Here is a 20,179-nt window from a genome sequence, read left to right as displayed (position 1 = left end):
CATGTTACTTAGTTATTAATAAATTAAATATTATGTTTGAATGGTTATTTTGAAGCAAGCCAATGCACGTATTTATGTTTCATGCCAATAAATAATGTTTACCTTTGACATAGCTTAGTGATAGCTTAGTTTGTTTCTTAATTTTCAATTAGCTGAAAGCAAAGGAAGTAAAAGACAAAACTAAAAAGCACTTTAAGAAACCTACTACAAAAGGGAAAAGTAAGTACAGTACAGTTAGGTAACTGTAATAGCCATTCATTGCTTCTCTTTCAGTAAACGGATAAGAATAATAATTAAAAACCAATATATCTCTGTAGTTTGAATTTAAATTCCTCTATAATAAATGTGAAAGATAAAAAGTGTTTGTGGTTGAGTAACTTTTGTCTATTTGTACTGTTGTCACCCACGTTTTTTCTGCAAATCATGTTATAACAGTAGCAGTGTATACAAAAAATTATTATTTTTTGTCATGGATTATTTCATAAACTAAGGGTCATACAATCACTGAAGGATTAACAAATTACCCACTCAATGTTTAAACCCGTCTTCAGTGTTTTAAATGAAGTGTATATTCCATTAACGCAACAGTAAAACTACTTCTGTACAACTCACTTCTCCTCAAGGCGTTTTGGGCATCGTTTGTCATGGCATCAGCTTCATCCAGAATGATCAGCTTGAATCCAGACTTGAAGATTGTGCGAGTACTAGCGAAGTTGAGTATCTGTCCCCGAACAATTCCAATACCTCTGTCATCAGAAGCGTTTAGCTCCAAGACCTGAAATAAAGCATAAATATATACAGAAAACTGCTTTTGAGAGAACTAACGGTAGCTATATATAGAATGGTGAAGATTTGAAGGTGCTGAAAACAGCCACAGAAAAAAGTTATTTCTGTTAAATACACAGTAAAATCTTATTTCACCAGGTGAAGTTTGGATTTTTGGATTTTTTTAAACCCTCTCTGAAACTAAATTTTAAAAGGGACCCAACAGTTTAAAGGTGTCTTCCGAACCACCCCAAAGGATCGCACACCGGTCATCATCCAAACAGCAGCCACGGTAGAATTTGCTTGACTCATATATATTTGGTGTCATATTCACTACACTGCATCATTGGCAACAAACAGTTGGTGAATTTCAACACATTGACCTAATAAAAGTGGTTGATGGGTCTAACGTGATAATGTTAACATATTTTGAAAAATAACATTAATGCATCTGCAACAGGATCTCAATCCAACATTATTTGAGGTAATGTTCTTATGTGAAACGAGTCAACATCTTCTAAATTTACCGGTTCACATTGTGCAAAACATCTCTAACACAATAAAACATTGAGATACACAGCTTTCGTCAGAAATCAGAAAATTTATTTGTCATTTAACACAAGAAACAGTGCAATAGACATCGTCACAGCCTAAGTTATGATTAATACCTTTTCGTATAAAATACAATGACTAGACTACTTTAAAAACACAACATGTAGCAATAAAACTTTAAGAGACACATAACATATAGACTTAAAAAATAACATCAATGTCAGGCATATTAAAAAATTCTTGTACATGATAAAATGAGTTTTCTTTTAACCAGGCATATAACACTCTTTTAAATCTACTTATAGGCACAGATCGGGCACTAGAAGGTAATCTATTAAAAAATTTGATGCTTGTAACTTTATGTGATGCTTGAGTTTTTGCTAACCTAACATATGGTAAATCTAACAGTGCATTAAATCTAGTATGGTAATGATGAAATTCATTCCTCGTGTAATAGTCCTGCAAGTTATTCTTAACATTACATAAACAAACAAATATATACAGATTTATCACAGTAAGAATACCTTCTTGAACAAAAAGAGGTTTGCAATGTGCCCTATAAGGAGAGTTTGTTAAAATTCTTAAAGCTTTCTTTTGTAGAATTAAGATTCTCTGTACATCACTGCAGTTTCCCCAAAGAATAATACCATAAGAAATTATACTATTAAAAAAAGCATAGTATGCATTAATTACATATTGTTTTGGGACAAGCTTTCTAATTTGTCTAAGTAAATAAATTACTCTGGAGAGCTTGACAGAAACATTATTTACATGGGCATTCCAAGCTAATTTAGAATCTAAGGTTATACCTAATAATTTGACACTATCATTAATCTTAAAGCCTAAGTCAGTTTCACGATTACATAAACTAAAAATTATAGATTGAGTCTTAGACTGGTTTAGCATAAGACCGTTAGACTGAAACCAAATGGAACTTTCAGTAATATAATTATCCATTATACCAGATAGCATCTCTAGCTTGTTTCTACAGAAAAAAGTTGAGTCATCGGCAAATACAACAGAATTACAATTAACATTTACAGGCAAATCATTTATATGTACAAGAAACAAAAAAGGGCCCAAGACCGATCCCTGTGGTACTCCGCAATTTATATCTACTATTTCAGACAGTTTGCTGCCAATACAAACTCTCTGAGTGCGACTGCTTAAAAAAGACTGAAAAAGATTTAGCTCCACACCACTTATGCCGTAATAATGTAATTTTTTTGAGAAGAGTCTCGTGTGGAACACAGTCAAACGCCTTTGTGAGATCACACAAGGTTGCTAAAGTGCTACAGTGAGTTTCAAAACCCTCCAATACAGATACCACAAGACCCTCCACTGCATCCACAGTTGACCTACCTTCTCGAAAACCAAATTGAGAATTTGAAAAAAGAGAGTGCAACTCAAAAAAATCACTCACCTGGTGCTTCATTACTGTTTCTAACATTTTTGAAAAAATTGGCACAACAGAAATCGGTCTGTAGCTACTAGGAGATGACCTTTCACCCTTCTTAAATATAGGGACCACCTTAGAAACTTTTAGAGCTTGAGGAAAAACACCTTTAACCAGACAATCGTTGACACAAGTTGTTAGGGGCTCCACAACACACGGTAACACTTTCTTTAACAGGCCACTACTGACATCATAGATATCTTTACACTGCTCTTTTTTTATGCTATTAATGAGAGATAAGACATTTTCACTTGACACAAGCTTCCATTTATAGATGACATCATGACATCAGGCAGAGGGTGGTTTGAGAGAAGATCCAAGGACGCATCAACTGAGGACTCAATCTCATCTTGTATTGCAGCTACAGCATCGATGAAATAGTTGTTGAACTCATCTGGTGATATATCATGCTGAGCAGATGGTGATGAAGTGCCCCTTGCTGCATTCACAACCTTCCAAGCAGCTTTGCATTTATTGGAAGAAGCATTTATATAGCTAGCATTGGCCTCCAGCTTTGCCTTTTTAATCTCCCTTTTATATATATTTTTTGCTTCGGTATATAGTCTCTTTGTTTCATCCCTGAATAGACCATACCTACAAGACCACAAGTAATTCACATGTAAATTGAGTACATCTTCTTTAAGTTTTTGATGAAGCTGTGAAAACCATGTAACATGCTTACGTCTTGATGTTTGTGGACTTATATAGAAAAGCCCTCTTTTCTATATAAGTCCTAAAAGGAAAGCATTTATCCATACCTTCCAGGAAATATGAAATAAAAGTATCAAACAGGCAATCATCAGAGGAGTTGGCAAACACAGTATTCCAGTCAATATCAGCAAGAAACTGATTAAATTCAATAATGTTTCTTTCAGCAAAACAGCGTTTAAACAGTACGTCGGTTTTTGTACCATCTGAAATAGAGGGAGAATTTAGCCCAAGGGCCAAGGGGGGGGGGGTTTGGGGGTGTAATGTCCAAGGCACAGTGGTCAGATAATGGAGGTCTTAATACTTTGGTGGAAATGTAGCCCCTACTTATATTTGTTATTGCATTATCTAAGCATGCCAATCCTCGAGTTGGTTCGTTATTTAAATAATGACAGTCAGCTGATCGTAAAACATTCAAAAACTGTAAGGTAAAAATATCAGTGTCATTGACATCAATATTATAATCCCCACAAACAATAATAGGAAGATTGTATTTTCGCAGTGAAAATAGAAGTTTGTCAAAGTTATCTAGGAAAATACTGTGATCTCCATCAGGTGTGCGGTAAACAGAGATTAAAATAAATTTTTGGTGGATGTTTATAATAGCAGCAACTACTTCAAAGTGGCACTCACAACAGAGATTAGAGACATCTAACACTTGAAATACTATTTCATTTTTCAGGTAGATTGCAACACCACCTCTGATTTGCTTTGTCCTACAAAACATTGTAATACAATTATACCCTTCCAGGACAGCTAAATCTTGATTTTGGAGATTACACCAGTGTTCACAAAAACAGAGAGCAAGATAATTGTTTATAGACAAAATAAGCTCCAATTCGTGTAGTTTGTCCAGTAGGGACTGGGTGTTAGACGACAATAGCCTGACGTTTTGGACTGTAGGCCTAGGCCTAGGCTCAGAGTATATTTCAAGGATATCTGAGTCGTTCACCTCATGTTGAACTAGGCCTAGTCTTGGTTTTGTGACATTGGATTTTTTCCTAAAAAAACCACCACTTTTAGGCTTTCGATTTAATTTGAACATTTTCACCAAGGCTCCTTGGGGCCACACATCAGGCTTTAAAGCATTTTCCACTTCACACTCAGGCAGTCCAATCTTGAAGGATTTGTAAGTGTCATAATTGGTTTTCCATTCGGTACAGACTATATCTTGACCAAAACAATCTCTCAAGAAAACTACTAAATCTTCTTTTTCCACTTCAGGCGAAAGTCTAGAGATGAATAGCCACTTCATCTTGTCAACTGCTTTTATTTTTCGGGAAACATTTGTCCCAATAATTGGAATATGCCTTGAAACTTTAGACTTCTTAATTCCACCAACCTTCTTGGCCATATTTCTATTGTACCTTGGTTCTTGAAACTCACGTTCACTACGTTCCATATTTGAGGTTATGTGTTTTCCTCCATGACTTTGTTGTTGTTCCATAAGATCATCAGAGTTTAACTGCTTCGTCTGCTTCTGACCCAGAACCACCGTTCCACCGTGACGAGCCACCGGTATGAGGGAAACATCTGTTTGTTGAGCAACTTTTTTTACTTGTCTTGCTGGTTGAAGACGTTTACCGCCATGTTGCACTGCTGATGTCAATTGAGCATCTGTGTCCAATTCATCTGACTGATCAAGCACACTGAATTTATTACTTAGTTTTATAAAAGATTCTTTATTATGATTTTTAGCAGCATTTATATTAGATTTTAGCTGAGCAGCATAAGTCAGTTGGTTTTCACGGGTCAGAAGGTCGGCAATTGCCTCCTCATGACTAACCAATGCAGCTTTCAGATTCACATTGTCATATTTCAGAGTGTCAATTATATCACTTAAATCCTTGTGATTGTTTGTCAGATTAAATATTTGATCCGTTAACAGTTTGATGTGATCAAAACATTGTCGAAAGTTAGAGTCATCTTCATACAGACTTGTCAAAGCAGTTGCAGAGTCAGCGTTCGGCTTACTTATGTTTTCAGAATCAGACGATGTAGCCAGCCGGCACATTTCACATTTCCAGAAAACTTTACCTTTGAGTTCACACAAAAATTTATACTCTTGATCCGATATCCCAACACACAGAATGTGAAACCACGTTTTACATTTATCACAACTAACTCCACTACTATTTTTGGAGACAATTTTCAGGCAGCCTCCACACTTTGAATGCTTACCAGGCGCCATCTTGCCGCTGACTCTAGTTGGATGAAACTAAAATCTACAATGAGTCAACACTCAGTGAGAAACTCTTCTTCGTTGAGTACTTCAACCAAAATTAAACTGAAACTGGCAGAGCCAGCGATGCATATCCGGTTAACTCTTTACTAAGAAAGAGTCAATTTGGATACATCGTCCTGACACTCAGTGTATTTACTCAGTAATATGACACATTCACTATTAACTGCCAGGAAAAGAGTTTAAAAAGTGACCGGTTAAAAAAATATAGCGGTATTGGGATTATCTGGAGTTCAACCACTGTACAGCATGCTAACTTTTTGATAATCTAATGCTGTTTTAAAGCACTTTTGTTTTTAACATTAGCTCTCCACAGGAAAAACGAAAAATCTCAGAGTTTCCGTTATATTTGCATTGTTTCCAAAATTTCAGGCTAAAACTCAAAATTATAGGACGTTGTGTTGATCAGAATTATTGCCCGATCTGATGAAAATTTCAAAATTGAAATATCGAGTGATGATTTTTAATGGAATTTATAATAGATAAAAACTTTTTTTTAAAGAAGCCACTCTAGTTTAATACTCTCCTTAATTTACTTCTACTCACTACAGCGGCACTGTGAGACACAGCTGACAATGTTTTGCTTTCTAAATAATCTAAAAGTAGAGATTTCAAAGTAAATAACATTTAAACTAGAATCATACAGTATTCTACAGTTATTTTTACTGTTGAGACTTCACGATTTCAAATTTTGTAATATTTTATGTACAATTTATGATGGAATTCTGTTAAATAGTGTCTATAGAATGTTTAAACTATTCCACTGCCAGAAAGAGTTAATTTTTATAATTAATATTACCATAAGTTCTTTAAGATCCTAATACTTCAGAAGAAAGCAGTGAGGGCACTAGCAGAACTTAGTCCATTAGAGAGTTGCAGAAGTGCATATAAATCACTTAAGCTTCTTATGGTTGTGTCTTTGTACATACATGCAGTGGTCATGTACACAGACCAAACAGACTTAGCAAGAGGAAGTGATGTACACTACTACAACACTCGTAGAGCTAAAGATTATATTCTACCAGCACATCACACCACTAAATACAGTAAGAAACCCTCTTACATTGGACGCAAGATCTACAACTCACTCCCTCTGGATCTGAAGAATCTTACTGGAAGGCAACTCAAAAATCAACTGAAAGACTGGCTGGTGCAGCGACCCTTCTAAACCCTAAATGAATATTTTAAGCTTGACGCCATGTTATTTCTTGAAGAAATTAACAATAAAGAATTCTTTGATTTGATTTGAAGATTATAGGAAGTGATTTCTGTTAAAGAAAACTAACTAGTAAAAAAGCTTATCATAATAGCAAGAAATGCATAGCAGTTATTACACCACAATGGTTGTACCTACCATGGAGCTGAACTGGTTTGGCGAGTAGAGCTGTTTTGCACAAGCAAGTATGGTGCTGGTCTTGCCGGTTCCGGGTGGACCGTAGAACAGTAGATGCGGCAATTGGTCCTCTTTGATGAAGTGGTTTACTGATAACAAAAGTAATGATTTAAGTTTTGTCATCCCCCTGGTGTATTTCTATCATAATCCTGCTTATGCATTCAGTCAGAATAGTAAAAACAATATGTACTTCAAATGCATGCTTTATTTAGACATGCTTTACTTTATTACAAATGTTTTATGTACCACTACCTAATCCTGATTTATCTGATAACCAAACTTCAACTCCACAAACAAGAGAAGATTGTCGGTAAGAGCAAAAGAAATGAGTTGAAGAACATTTGAAAACAAGAAAAAGCAATTTTAGTAATATATTTTTTTGAAATGTAAAATGGATTGTAAATTTGTTTAATAAATTCAATTTTAACTAAAAAGTAATATTACTTGACTTAGATAATTTGTAATTCTATAAGTAAAAGTAAATATAATAAATAAATAATTATTAATACATGTGAAATTATAAATTCAATAATGTGCTATAATAACACGTAATATTGATTAAAAATTAAGTATACTATTATTTAGCGTTTAACTCACTCGTTCGTATGATGTCTTCATGTGATATTAAATCTTCTAGTGTACTGGGACGATATTTCTCGACCCTGAAATAGAAAAATTGATTAGGGGTTTCCAAATGAACAAGAACAATCATGATTATAAGATTTCTGAAAGATTGTGTGTGTGTGTGTGTGTGTGTGTGTGTGTGTGTGTTTATGATATCTATCTATCTATGTATATATATATATATATATATATATATATATATATATATATACAGTTTCTTCCCTGATAACTATAAGGCTCATTGACTAGAATAATATTTTTCCCCTTCAGATTAATTATTTTCTTCTCATCTATATATATAAAAATGAATGTTTGTATGTTTGTCCTTTATGGAATCGTGAACTATTGGACCGATCATGATGAAAATTTGTACGTATATGTATTTTTCCACGGAGAAGGTTTATAAGCTATGCCCATCCCTTTCCCGATTCAGGATTCCGCCCCACTGGTTACAGAAATACCCATAAGAAATGCATTGCAGCAAACATATGTTAACGTCTTTTCAAATTTTTAATCAGCTGTTCTTTGTAAACATATATTACACTTATAGTTTTAAAGCATAGAGTAAGCTTAAGAGAAACGACAAATTTTGTTTAAACTGTTTTTGCAATCACTGTTAAACATAGACTTTACTATCCAGATAATACAATTCAAATTTGACGTAAAAATTCACCTTTAACTGCAATATTTATTTAATATAAACCATGCTCATGCTTGATCAGAAGAGTAATGCAGATATCATAATTACTATCTTACGTTGGCTACAAATATAAAGAATGTTATAAAATCAACCTTAGTTGTTTTTTTTGACAGAAGTATGGTTCTCAAAACTCCGTGTGTACATATTCTCTCGATCGAGACAACAAAGCAAGCTCAATCGTGGCATCGGAGATATAACTAATTTAATCTAAAATTTATTATAGTAAAAAAAAAAAATTTACTAAGTAATATAAGGATTTCGGTTCTTAAGATTTGCGTGCGAAGCCGTGGGTAACAGCTAGATAGAGGCAGGAATATGGTACATACCTTCATAATACGCCCAAGAGGCTCACGATGGAACGACTATCAATTATCTCAGCAATGTTTAGAATGTGATAGAAAAAGAATAAGTGAATATAGTGTACTGTTTTCAACGGGAAATTGCGTGCGAAGCCGCGGGCAACTTTTGCAAAAAATTATTGAAATGCGCAGCAAAGCGCGCCGGGCCCGCTAGTATTTTATAAAAATACATCATTTGCTTAAAACTCAAGTTATTGAGAGTTGACTCGTGTGTGTGTGTGTGTGTGTGTGTGTGTGTGTGTGTGTGTGTGTGTGTGTGTGTGTGTGTGTGTGTGTGTGTACGTGTTCATTAAATTTGTAAAAACGGCAATAGCCTATGAATCACTTTTCCCAGCGGAACAAGTACTTTTTTTGTGATTAGATCTTTATTAAAATTAATTTTATATATATATATATATATATATATATAACATCTCTAAAAAAAAGAGAGAAATATTTTTATTCTTTAAAAATCCAAAAAATTAATTAATAGTAAGTATGGTGAAGGTTGTACATTGATATCTCAATCCGTTTGGAATATACCCAGGTGAATCAGGACTTAATTTACACCCTTAGATGTAAGGTATTGATTGCCCATAACTTTTGCTAGAATTTTCGTAGAGATATTTAGTTCATATCATTGTGTTTATTTTGAATTTACTTTTAAAATGACATGTCACAAGATAAGGGTTGCAATTTGAAACTTTAAAGTTAGTCCCCTCCACACCCTTTTGAAAAAAGAAAGGGAAATATTTTTATCCTTCAAAAAGTCCAAAAACGTATTTTAAAGGTATTGTGAAGACATTGATATCTATAACCAAAAGTTAACATTATAGCTTACAAGTGTACTTTTTTCTCAGGAATGGAATAAGATACCTTAATGATCACTTTCTCAAATTGACCAAGGGCTTTGCCCTTTATAAACTAAATTGAAATGTATTTTTATATACTAAACAGACCTTTTCCAATAAAAGAAAACCCATTGCTAACCCAGAGACTATACAACCCATCCTTATGTAGCCCTTAAAGTAAAAATAACCACCATAATTATTAATATTAAATTGTAAGAACATAATTTGGTAATTACCATATTAACGGCTGGAGCGGAAAACTACGAGTTTTGCGTTATTAACTTATTGGAATCGTCCTTTAGAACAAAAAAAGTATAAGGTTTGATGGGGTGGATATGAGAAATAACGAAGTTCTAGAACATAAAAAATTAAATAACTATTCAGTAATATCTCCATGTTCTACATCCACGTCTAGCGTCACGTGACCTTTTGTGACCAATGACCATGATTCAACCTCGTGATGACGTCATCGGTTGCGCCGCCATCTTTGCAAACGTAAATGAAAAATAATACTGAAATGAACAGAATTTTGATCAAAATGAACAATGTTTTTCTTAATTTCGAGCAACAAATTAATTACTTGTTATCGAAATGAGACGAGTGCCTCCGGCCATCAGCGCGGGCTTGCCCCGCGCTGATGTCAATTAAAGAAAAACATCCCTCGAGATAGTACCTATCAGTAAAATATTAAATAGAGAACACTTACCATTAGTGTGTTGGCGGATATAGCTGAGCAGCAGCAAAAAAAGTGGATTTTTAAAAATTGCAACATTTAAAACTTCTTTTCTTACTAATTTTTCTAATTTTCCTATCGCAACGAAACAACAAAGTCTCCCGGTTTAAAAACAACACGCGACTGCACTACGAACAAATACACTCATTATTAAAAATTCCATGTTCAATTAAAAAGGAAATAATTTCGTTTCGGTTAAAACGTAAACTCTTTACATGCCCTACTAAACACTCCGACACACACAATTCACTAGGGTTGGTCGAACTAGTGGATGGTTGATTCACCTACTGAACAATATCTGTGAAGCACTGACTCTGCCCCGGAGAACTCAGATAACAGATACGTTATCAGGCTGGTATCAGTCCCAGGCGCAGATAATATTCAAGTAAACAGATTATCCAGACACAGGACACAAACTGAACATTAAAACATTAGAAACTTAGCCACTTATGAATATACCCCCTAAAATCATGTTATTTGTCATTTGCACCCCCTAGTACTATATATATATATATATATATTTTGATCAGGAGGGTGAGCAGAATACGTTGGTAACGTCAAATTCGTGATTTGACGCCCCGGCCTTTTATCTTACAGCTACGAAAGTATTGAAATCTTAAACCAAAATGCAGGTCTGGTAATTGTTCATCAAAACATTAGAAGTTTGAGAGCTAATTTTGATTTGTTCCTAGTGAACTTATCCGTACTAAAGTGGCTACCTAAAATAATAATTTTATCGGAAATTTGGATTAATGCCAATGAAACACCATTCTATAAAATTCAAATTATATTTTACATGCAAAAACAAATGAAGATTATAGGGCTGGCGGTATTGCAGTTTTTGTCCATAGTAGCGTCACTGAATTTGAATCAATACCAATTCATTTTGAATCGGCTGATATACTGAATTTTTCTTTTAAGGCAATGGGATATCTTATAAATTTAATTACTGTATATAAAAAGCACCAACATCCTATTACAAATTTCATTGACTAATTAAGACAGTATCTACAAAAACCAAATATTATGACATGTAAGGTTATGTTAATTTTGGGTGACATGAATATAAATATTTTGGATGATAATTCAGAAATTGACGATTATAAACTTACCTTGGCTTGTAATGGAATAGAATCACTTATTAACGACCCTACTAGAGTAACTACGAATTCAAAAACATGTTTAGATCATGTACTTTTAAAATCATCAAACAAAAACAAATTGAAAATTGAGGCGAGTGTGATTAATATTAATTGTGTATCCGACCACTAATAACAGCTGTCTGTATGCAGGTAGGGGCTCCTCCCGCGCCGTCCGACTTGCTCAAGGTCGCGCAGTTGTCTTATCGCGTCAACAATGAACAGCTGATTAAAAACCTGTAGAGGGCAGATTGGTGTGGCGTTTTTCAGCAGCGTAACGCTTATATAGCGTTTGACGTATTTTATAATAAATTAAATCTTATAATTACAAATTCAAAAAGGGTCGTAACATTGAACAAATCTAACATAACTAAACTTAAACCTTGGATTGATTCAGCTACATGCAAGTGTATTAAAATTATAAATAATCTATTTAAGAATCTTAAGAAGGATCCTAATAACGAAGTAATGCAGAAACAGTTTAGAATTCAGAAATAAGTTGCAGATTGACATACGTATTTTAAAAAACAAATACTATTCTGAGATTTTAAAAAACTGTAATGGTAATTCTAAAAAATCATGGGGTATTGTAAAGGACACAACGGTCAGAAAAATGCAATAATTCTGTGATAGCTTTAGAAATAAATGGTAATATAGTATCTGATCCCGAAATAGTGGCTAATGAATGTAGCAAATATTTTTTATCTATTCCTGGTGAACTAAATCAAACAATATTAAGAAACCAAATAATATTAATTACACGAATATAGAAAGATTATTTGTGAAACAATGGACCACTCAATCAATGTTTTAATTTCCTGCAACTTTAAATAAGCTTATAATAGCAATTAATTCCTTAAAAACAAGTACCGCAACAGGTCTGGATGGTATTAGCACGTCATTGGTTAAAGATACATATAGCAAATTTGCAGATGTTGTATATTATAAACTTGAGCTTTCTGAGACAGGGGATTTTCCAGAAAAGTTGAAAGAGGCTGTAAGTCAATACCAATTTATAAAAATGATTCTAGGACCTCTTGTAATAACTACATGTACCTATATCATTACTGTCTACATTTGCAAAAATATTTGACAATATCATGAAAAAGTTATTACAATTTCTCGAAAATACAATTTTTTCAGTGCAAATCTGTATGGATTTAGACAAGCCATGAGTACGGAAACGGCTTTGCTTGAGTTTATGAGTAGATTGGGTAATGGGATTAACAATAGTAAAAATGTAACAGGGCTTTTTCTAGATATTACAAAAGCATTTGATACAGTTGGCCATTCAATTCTTTTAAATAAAGTATACGCCTGCGGAAATTCGAGGGGTTGTTTTTAAATGGTTTAAGAGTTATTTATTGTATAGGATGTATTTAAAAATCATACACAGAGTTATAATAAATTACTGTAACAAGAAGAATCTCGTACATTACAATTTTAAATACACAAATTTCACAATAACATTAGAAAACAACAAAACCAACTCTGGCCTAGACTTAGATGGCAAAGAAGCAGTGTGAAACTGCCCATAGATTCCATCCATAAAAAGAACTAATCCTCTGACATTAATCCTAACCTGGTTCATGATCTATTCCTGACCTAGTTCCTGAACTACAACTAACCTAGTTCCTGTACCAGTTCAATTAATAAAACTAAATTAATTTTATTATTTAAAAAACAAAAAGAACAAATACAAAAAAATCTATACAATTTACTTAATACATTACATTGAATACATAGTCTACTGTATTATATTACTACCCTCATTCTTAGGCCCCAAATCGGTGTGGCTCCGAAAATAGGCACGGCCTTAGAATGAGGACTGTATAGTAGAATAGTAGACCATGTAATGAATGTGTATAGACAGTTTTATCAAAATTGGCTCATACGTTTTTGAGGTACGGCCGTCCATAGATTTCATATTTCAGCAAATAACCTGTAAAATCGGTATGGCTAAAAAAATAGGCACGGCCTAAGAATGAGACTTAAATTTTAGTACAGTAGACCATGTAATAAATATCCATAGAAAGTTTTATCAAATCGGCCGATACGTTTTTGAGGTACACAACCATTTTTAGAGTTTCTCAGAACTTGCCTTGTTAAATGTGTATAGTCTTGAAAATGGCCATTATAAATGGAGATTATTATCAAAAAAGTAGTGTTTGTTCATTTAAAATCTTTATTTGTAGTATTTATTTTCACGTTATTAATTAAATATATATTTTGTATGGTTTGAGTTGATGAACTAGGTTAGGATTCAGTTTATGAACTAGGTCCAGGTACTTGTTCTATTTATGGATGAAATCTACTGCCAGTTTCACATCAGCTATCAAAGAAACCTTACAATATTTATAACTTGCCCAGCTTGATATCATTAAGTAACCGCTTTTGTAAAATGGAGGAAAGAATTCTCCCCATGTGTTACCAGGAGCCAAACCCACATGTTGAAGCTTCTTAAACAAATCTCGTCACTTGTAAGAAATATCTTTTATATTTTCTTCATATTCATTGCCTAAGTCTCAAAATATTAGTTACTTCTTGTTGTTTATTGTTTACATTAAAATTACTATAACTAAGAAGTTGAAATCATATGATAAGTTAAATACACTGTAATATCGAATTATCATTCGGATAAAAATAATTGAACCATTCTATAATAGCGAGCGAATAACGAGTGTAGGGCTGCTTTTTAAAGTCTACCCTACATCTGCTATACTAGATTGGTTAAGTAAAAATGCTGTATAAAATTCATATTTCTATTAATTAATTATGTTACTTATCCTGCAAATTAGCTAAGGGGTAGGGTACGATAAGCGGACCCGGTTTTTTATATCGACGATACGATATTCGCATCTCAAATCCTAGACTATCAATCGATATAAAAGTATCTATAGTCCTCAATAACAATCATATGTTTTAAATTAAAATATGGATTTAATATTTAGTTATGAAAAAAATTATTATAAGCAAAATTAGGAAAACTGAAGACGACCACATCTGCTCCTCTCACAGTTACAGTTGTTCTTTCCCACAAATTTCACATAATGAATTTTTCAGTATGAGTCCAACATGTTGAAGCCACGTAAAACATGTCTTATCATCTTTCAAAGCAATGTTGTGTAGTAGCCTATTCTTAAAAAAATTGACTGCCATTTTTAATAATCAAATGTTACTTATATGTAAAATTTAAATATTACCTTACATGTATTATTTGAAAGTGCTTACAGCTGTTGATATAGATTATTTAAGTTATTTGTTCAAAATAAGTAATCAGTATCGATTGATTATATATCGGTGGTTATGATTATGTAATATCGTTTGCCAATTTCGATATAAAAAACCGGGTCCGCTTATCGTACCCTAAGCTAAGTAAGATTGCCAGTTTGAGCTTTTTTTATGAAAATGTAAAATATCATTAGGCCTAGACTACCTTAAAATTGTCTACAGTACAATTTGGCTATTCTGCCTCAAAAAGCTGGCTCAGAGTTCTCATGACTCTGGAAAACTGCTACTTACAAAGTACCTATAGGAGAAAAGGTTGCCAAGAACACCTCACCTCACAGTATTCAACTTCCTGGAAGAATCCCAATTGTGAATGCCTTAACTGAATGGGTGGAACTATTTCCTTTGAAATTCTAGGTTGGGATTAACTTCAATTAGTTTGTGTCTTGAATCAGTTGGCATGTGTAAGAGGTTGTTGCTCACATGTACAGCTTTACAAAGGGTCAATGTAACTTTACAGGTCAGTGTCAGAACTTAACCCCACCACTTAAGTATTGATTTGTATTAGCCTAGGCTATTTTGCACTTATTTTATTTGCAATCTTACTAAAGGAAAGGTATAGGTAAGGATGCTACTTATTTGACTCTATCCAGTAATTATTTACTTACCATGGCAAATTCACTTTCTGGTCCTTTTTCGATGTTTGTGACATTTTTCAAGAAACCCAATGGAATGTGAACAATTCTATAAAATACAATTTTTTTTTATTTTAGGAAAACGAACAACTTATACAACACAAATTAATTTATAAACACAGGTAAAATAGTATAAAAAGTTTTTTTTCATTTAACAGAATGCATTTTCTTAGGGATTACTCTGATCGCTAACATAAGCATAACCCTAAAACTAAACTGTTCTTGTTACTGAACTCGGCTTCTGAGATTGTCTGTTTCTAGTTTCTGTTATCTAGATTTGGCGGCAAAAACTATCAGCTGTGTTAATATGATCTCTATCCGCCACCGTGAAGTTAACGTCACTTATCGTCCAGACCGCGAAGTTATCGTCCGTTTGTATTCCGTGCATCAATGTTACAGTTATTAATCTGAAGGCGCTCACAAAAATTCAAAAACTGATATATATTTTATAAACTAGTTGTTAAAAAGCGATCTTACACAAAATCTATACAGTTTTTCGTATGTATTATTTTCCACAAAGGTTTTCCGTTAAATGTACAATAAATAAATATCCCAAATATAATAACTCAGCCGTAGAAAATGTATCATTAAATGGGCGTTCCCTAATAAAAGTCACTCGTGAGACTAAACAAAACAAGTGCCCGCAATGAAACTTTGTACACAGATGATAAGCTCTGTAAGCTAATTTTTAATATACCAACGTCAAAAAGGTGGTGTTGACCGTCAGAGGTCATATCGTCTAAATTATAGGGATTTGAAGTTGACATTTTGGACCATTTTATAACCAAGCCCAATGGAAACGGCTGATGATAAGGATGTCCAATTTTTACAGTGTGTCAAATATGATCGGAATTATTGAAATTTTTCAATACTAGTTAATTTTTCCACTTTGTATAAAATGTTACGGGACAAATACTTATTTTATATATTCTGGAATTTAAAATGTGTTACTTCCTAGGAGAGAATGGTAAATAATATTTGACGTTTTCAATCTTTAAAAATGGCTATCTGTGTTCATTTTTAAAAAGACACCCTATCTCGTATTTTCAGTCTACTTGGTTGTCTTGTAATTACGATTTGCACAAGTATCCAAAAGGAAGTAAAACCTCAAATCTTATCTAAAAAAAAATAATTAAAACAGGAGGAAAGTAAGAAAGTAATATGGTTTGTTTATCACTAAGAACGGACTTTCCAGCTTATTTTATCTCCGAATTCTCGTTTCGCCGTTTAGAAATTTCGGAAACTTTACTATATCTCAACAAAAAAATTTATTATGTCTATTAAAATAGTTTTATCTATAAGACAAATTATACTCCTATATATTACTGTTATAACGTATAATCGGACCCAAGACTTCCCGTGCTATAATTGTTTAGATATTATACTTACTACATAAAAAAGAACAACACCTACGGATATGACATATCTGAATAAATTACGGGTACGACAAATACTTAAAGTACTTAAAATATTGTGGCTATCGTTATAATAATTTGCTATAAATATTGGATTAATCGGAAAAAATAAGTCATAGCTATTTCTTAATGATCTTCAAACATTAAAGATTAAAATAAGCATATAAATTGTTTGTTTCAAATTAATTATTGACTATGGCCGATAGATGATTTGAAAGGATAACAGGATTTCGATGCTTTTAACTAGTCATTTGTCTAGACACTAATTTGTCTTATATAATATACGTTAATGAAATTGCATTGTATTTAGTAAAATGTGGGTAGTGACAATTTTGAAACTTTCTATTGGCTTTATTGGTAGAGAACTTATCCAAATAATGTGTAAGTATTGTAATATTATCAGTTTTAGTTTTAATTGGCTAGAAATTGTGACGTTTCTCCACTACTTCCGCAATATTACTGTATATTATCCATTCATATAATCGTTCAGTGATCGAAATAGTCAGTAACACTATGTTTCACGATGTGTAATCTGGTGTCTGATCAGTGTTACTTATTATTTGTATCACTGAACAATGGCGAATGGCCAGGAAATCCTGGTCTTTCACAAATTCAATATTTTACAACAGTTTAGTGTCTTTATTTATATAATGTTGCAGTTAAACACAGGCCTCTTTCGGACATATAATGTGTATGTGTATGTGAAATAAGCCATGAAAATTTATATCTTTTACATTGGAAATTTGGCCATTGGTCATTATAATTTATTGTGTGTGGTTTTTTATTGATCTTGTCTGTGTTACATATAATTTGACTATAAGTAAAGGAAGCAGTAGCATTTAAATATATGCTTCAACAATTTTTAGAATGTATGCTTTTTGAAATTAAATTTAAATTGATGAATAATAACAAAACTCTTTTAAGAATATATTGTATTTATAATAAAAAGGGAATACAACTTTTGCAAAATATGTCTGATGACTTTGATATAAATGTAAATAATTCATATTGTTTTAGAATTTAATCCTTAAAATAATAAAAAATACCCCACATTATAAATGTAATACAGCAAAACAAAGTTATTAGATTAAAATAGATTACATCACCAAACTGAATTTTTAATACAATAGTATTATGTAAGGATCACCGAACAGAACTAGCTTTACCAAACAAATTTTCTGCCAAACAATTCACGAATGGATGCCTGTTATATTCTCTTTTAATGTCAGTATTTTGTGAAAAAGTTTTTTCTTCTTAATGAAATAATATTGGGAAAGTGAAGAGCTTGGGAAGGAACAAGGATACAGGATTTTTTTCTAGAAATGTACACAAATTCTGATTAGCAATTTTCTTTGTAACTTTTACAATATCTGTTTTGATGTTTGCGTGTCAAGTCGAGACAACGAAAACGCCTCTTTACCTAGATTAAGTTACATTACATTTTGTAGTATAGGTGTATCTGATAGCGTAACGATGTAAATAGTTCGTTTTAAGCTTCTTCGGCGCCGTCTTTTTTTAATCTCTTCAAGGAACATAACTCTAGATTCCGGGAGTCAAGTATGTGACAGCGTCAGATTCTAGATACTAAACTAAGGGGAAGGTGAACTAGAGCGAAACTCGGCTTTCATTATTAAAGTCATTTATTATGTAAATGTTTCCCACTAGAATTTTAGAACGTCACTAAAAAGGAAAGAACGCATTTTTTATAAATCAAAGTACAACTGGACATGGAAAAATAAAAACTATATCAGTATTTGCTATAAAAATGAAAGGGCACCAGAACAACAAGATGTAACATTTAATTTTGTAATATGAATAATCTCAATTGTAGAAAGCCTGGTTTATGGAAGTTCCACAATCCAGGTTAAAGCCTTGTTTATAAATCTCTCTTATAAATCCTTCTAAGTATCTATAACCAAGGGTAAAAGAATGAAGTTGACATTCAATATAAAAGATTGAGGTTGCATGGTTCGATGTTCAAAGTTAGATGTAAACAGGCTACAGTTAGCTAAAAAAAAAAAACACAATAGAAACAAAATTCGTCTGCAAAATGTTCTGCTTTCTAATAGTTTTGTGTGCGTGTCCTTTGTTGTTATTAACCTCTAAATTGAAGTAATTTTTTAGCGTGGAGAATTTTTTACACAATTCATTTCAAGTTAATTAGTCAACTTATTTAGTTCTAAATATTCTAAAATTTAAGTGTCCCAATCAACTTCTTCGACACTTTATATGGAATGGATCATGAAAAATGTGAGAATAGAATAAAAATCAATGAACGTTTTAATGAACTACATACAAACCAAAGACAAAGTGATGTTAATCAGATGGAGTTAAATTCTGGAACTGTATTTAATACAGACTGCAACAGTGAGTCTACATATCAAAACCGTAGTACTGAAATATTACAAACTTGTCAACACACAATAATAGAACCTTCTTTAGTTGATGGTGCTGTCTTTTTCAACTTCTTCTGGAAGAATTACAGTAGACGCAGTTCATCCCTTTTTTACAGGATATCGAAATATTCGATATGATAAATCAACATCAACAGAAAATCAAAAGTTTTATTGTAGTGAGTGTAAAGAGCATATAGAGCTTTGTCATGAAGCTATACATCAACATTTTATTTCCAAACAGCACACACCCATAACTGACAGCTGTGTGTATTGTCATAGTGCAGTATATGAATATTTTTATAATGAAAATCGATACTATTATCATAAGTGTAATCAGCTGGAGGCAGTTAATGATTCAATAATTGACAGAAGTGCAGTAAACTCAGCTTCGCTTAGTGTGCCAGAAACTACTACTGACACTGATAGTATAAACTTTTGTATTCATTAGAAGAAAAATAGGTAACAAGTGTACAAGTATTAGCCTATAAGTTATTCATAAACCAAATAATTAACCAAACGGATTATCCTATTGAATTTTGTAGAGTAGCCTATGTTAATTTTCATGGGTATTTTTCTGTCTAGGCTAAGTTATATTAAAATTTAAAAATAATTTTTAGCCTAGGTGAGTTGAAACTATTCTTCTATGATAATTTTTTTAATTAAGCTATTGTAGTAGCCTTGTATTTTAATAAACTACTTTATATTACAACACAATTTTGAAATTGTCATAGCTATAGTTTTTAAAGTATATTGTTTAGTAAAATACTTTAATAATAGTTTTCCAATAGCACAGTGTTGTGGGTACAACGGTTATCGCAAGATAACAGGATCAAAACAAACGTTGAGCGTGGCTGCAGCTTGGATAGGTAACCTTTAAGCCGTTGTTCCCCAAGTTAAGTGTTAGAGAGGGCGGGTAGGTTACGATAAGTGGACCCGGTTTTTTA

The 20,179-nt window shown here is 32.7% G+C and overlaps 1 protein-coding gene across 1 annotated transcript in view; it reads right to left on the bottom strand.

Moving 5' to 3' along the window:
• LOC124371691 (replication factor C subunit 5-like) overlaps positions 1-15,680 on the bottom strand; it is a 66,912-nt gene extending 51,232 nt beyond the window's left edge. The window contains exons 1-4 of the mRNA XM_046830029.1: positions 15,398-15,680; positions 7,714-7,778; positions 7,078-7,205; positions 613-775 (exon numbers count right to left, since the gene is read on the bottom strand). Of these exons, the coding sequence (XP_046685985.1) occupies positions 613-775; positions 7,078-7,205; positions 7,714-7,778; positions 15,398-15,441 (400 nt within the window). The 5' untranslated portion in view covers positions 15,442-15,680. The remainder of the gene's footprint in view (positions 1-612; positions 776-7,077; positions 7,206-7,713; positions 7,779-15,397) is intronic.
• Positions 15,681-20,179: the final 4,499 nt, after the last annotated feature.

This window comes from Homalodisca vitripennis, unplaced genomic scaffold, assembly GCF_021130785.1.
Source record: "Homalodisca vitripennis isolate AUS2020 unplaced genomic scaffold, UT_GWSS_2.1 ScUCBcl_1845;HRSCAF=5975, whole genome shotgun sequence".
Classification (NCBI taxonomy): domain Eukaryota; kingdom Metazoa; phylum Arthropoda; class Insecta; order Hemiptera; family Cicadellidae; genus Homalodisca; species Homalodisca vitripennis.
Note: the sequence above shows the minus strand (reverse complement) of the source record. Positions and strands in the feature narration are given on the sequence as shown.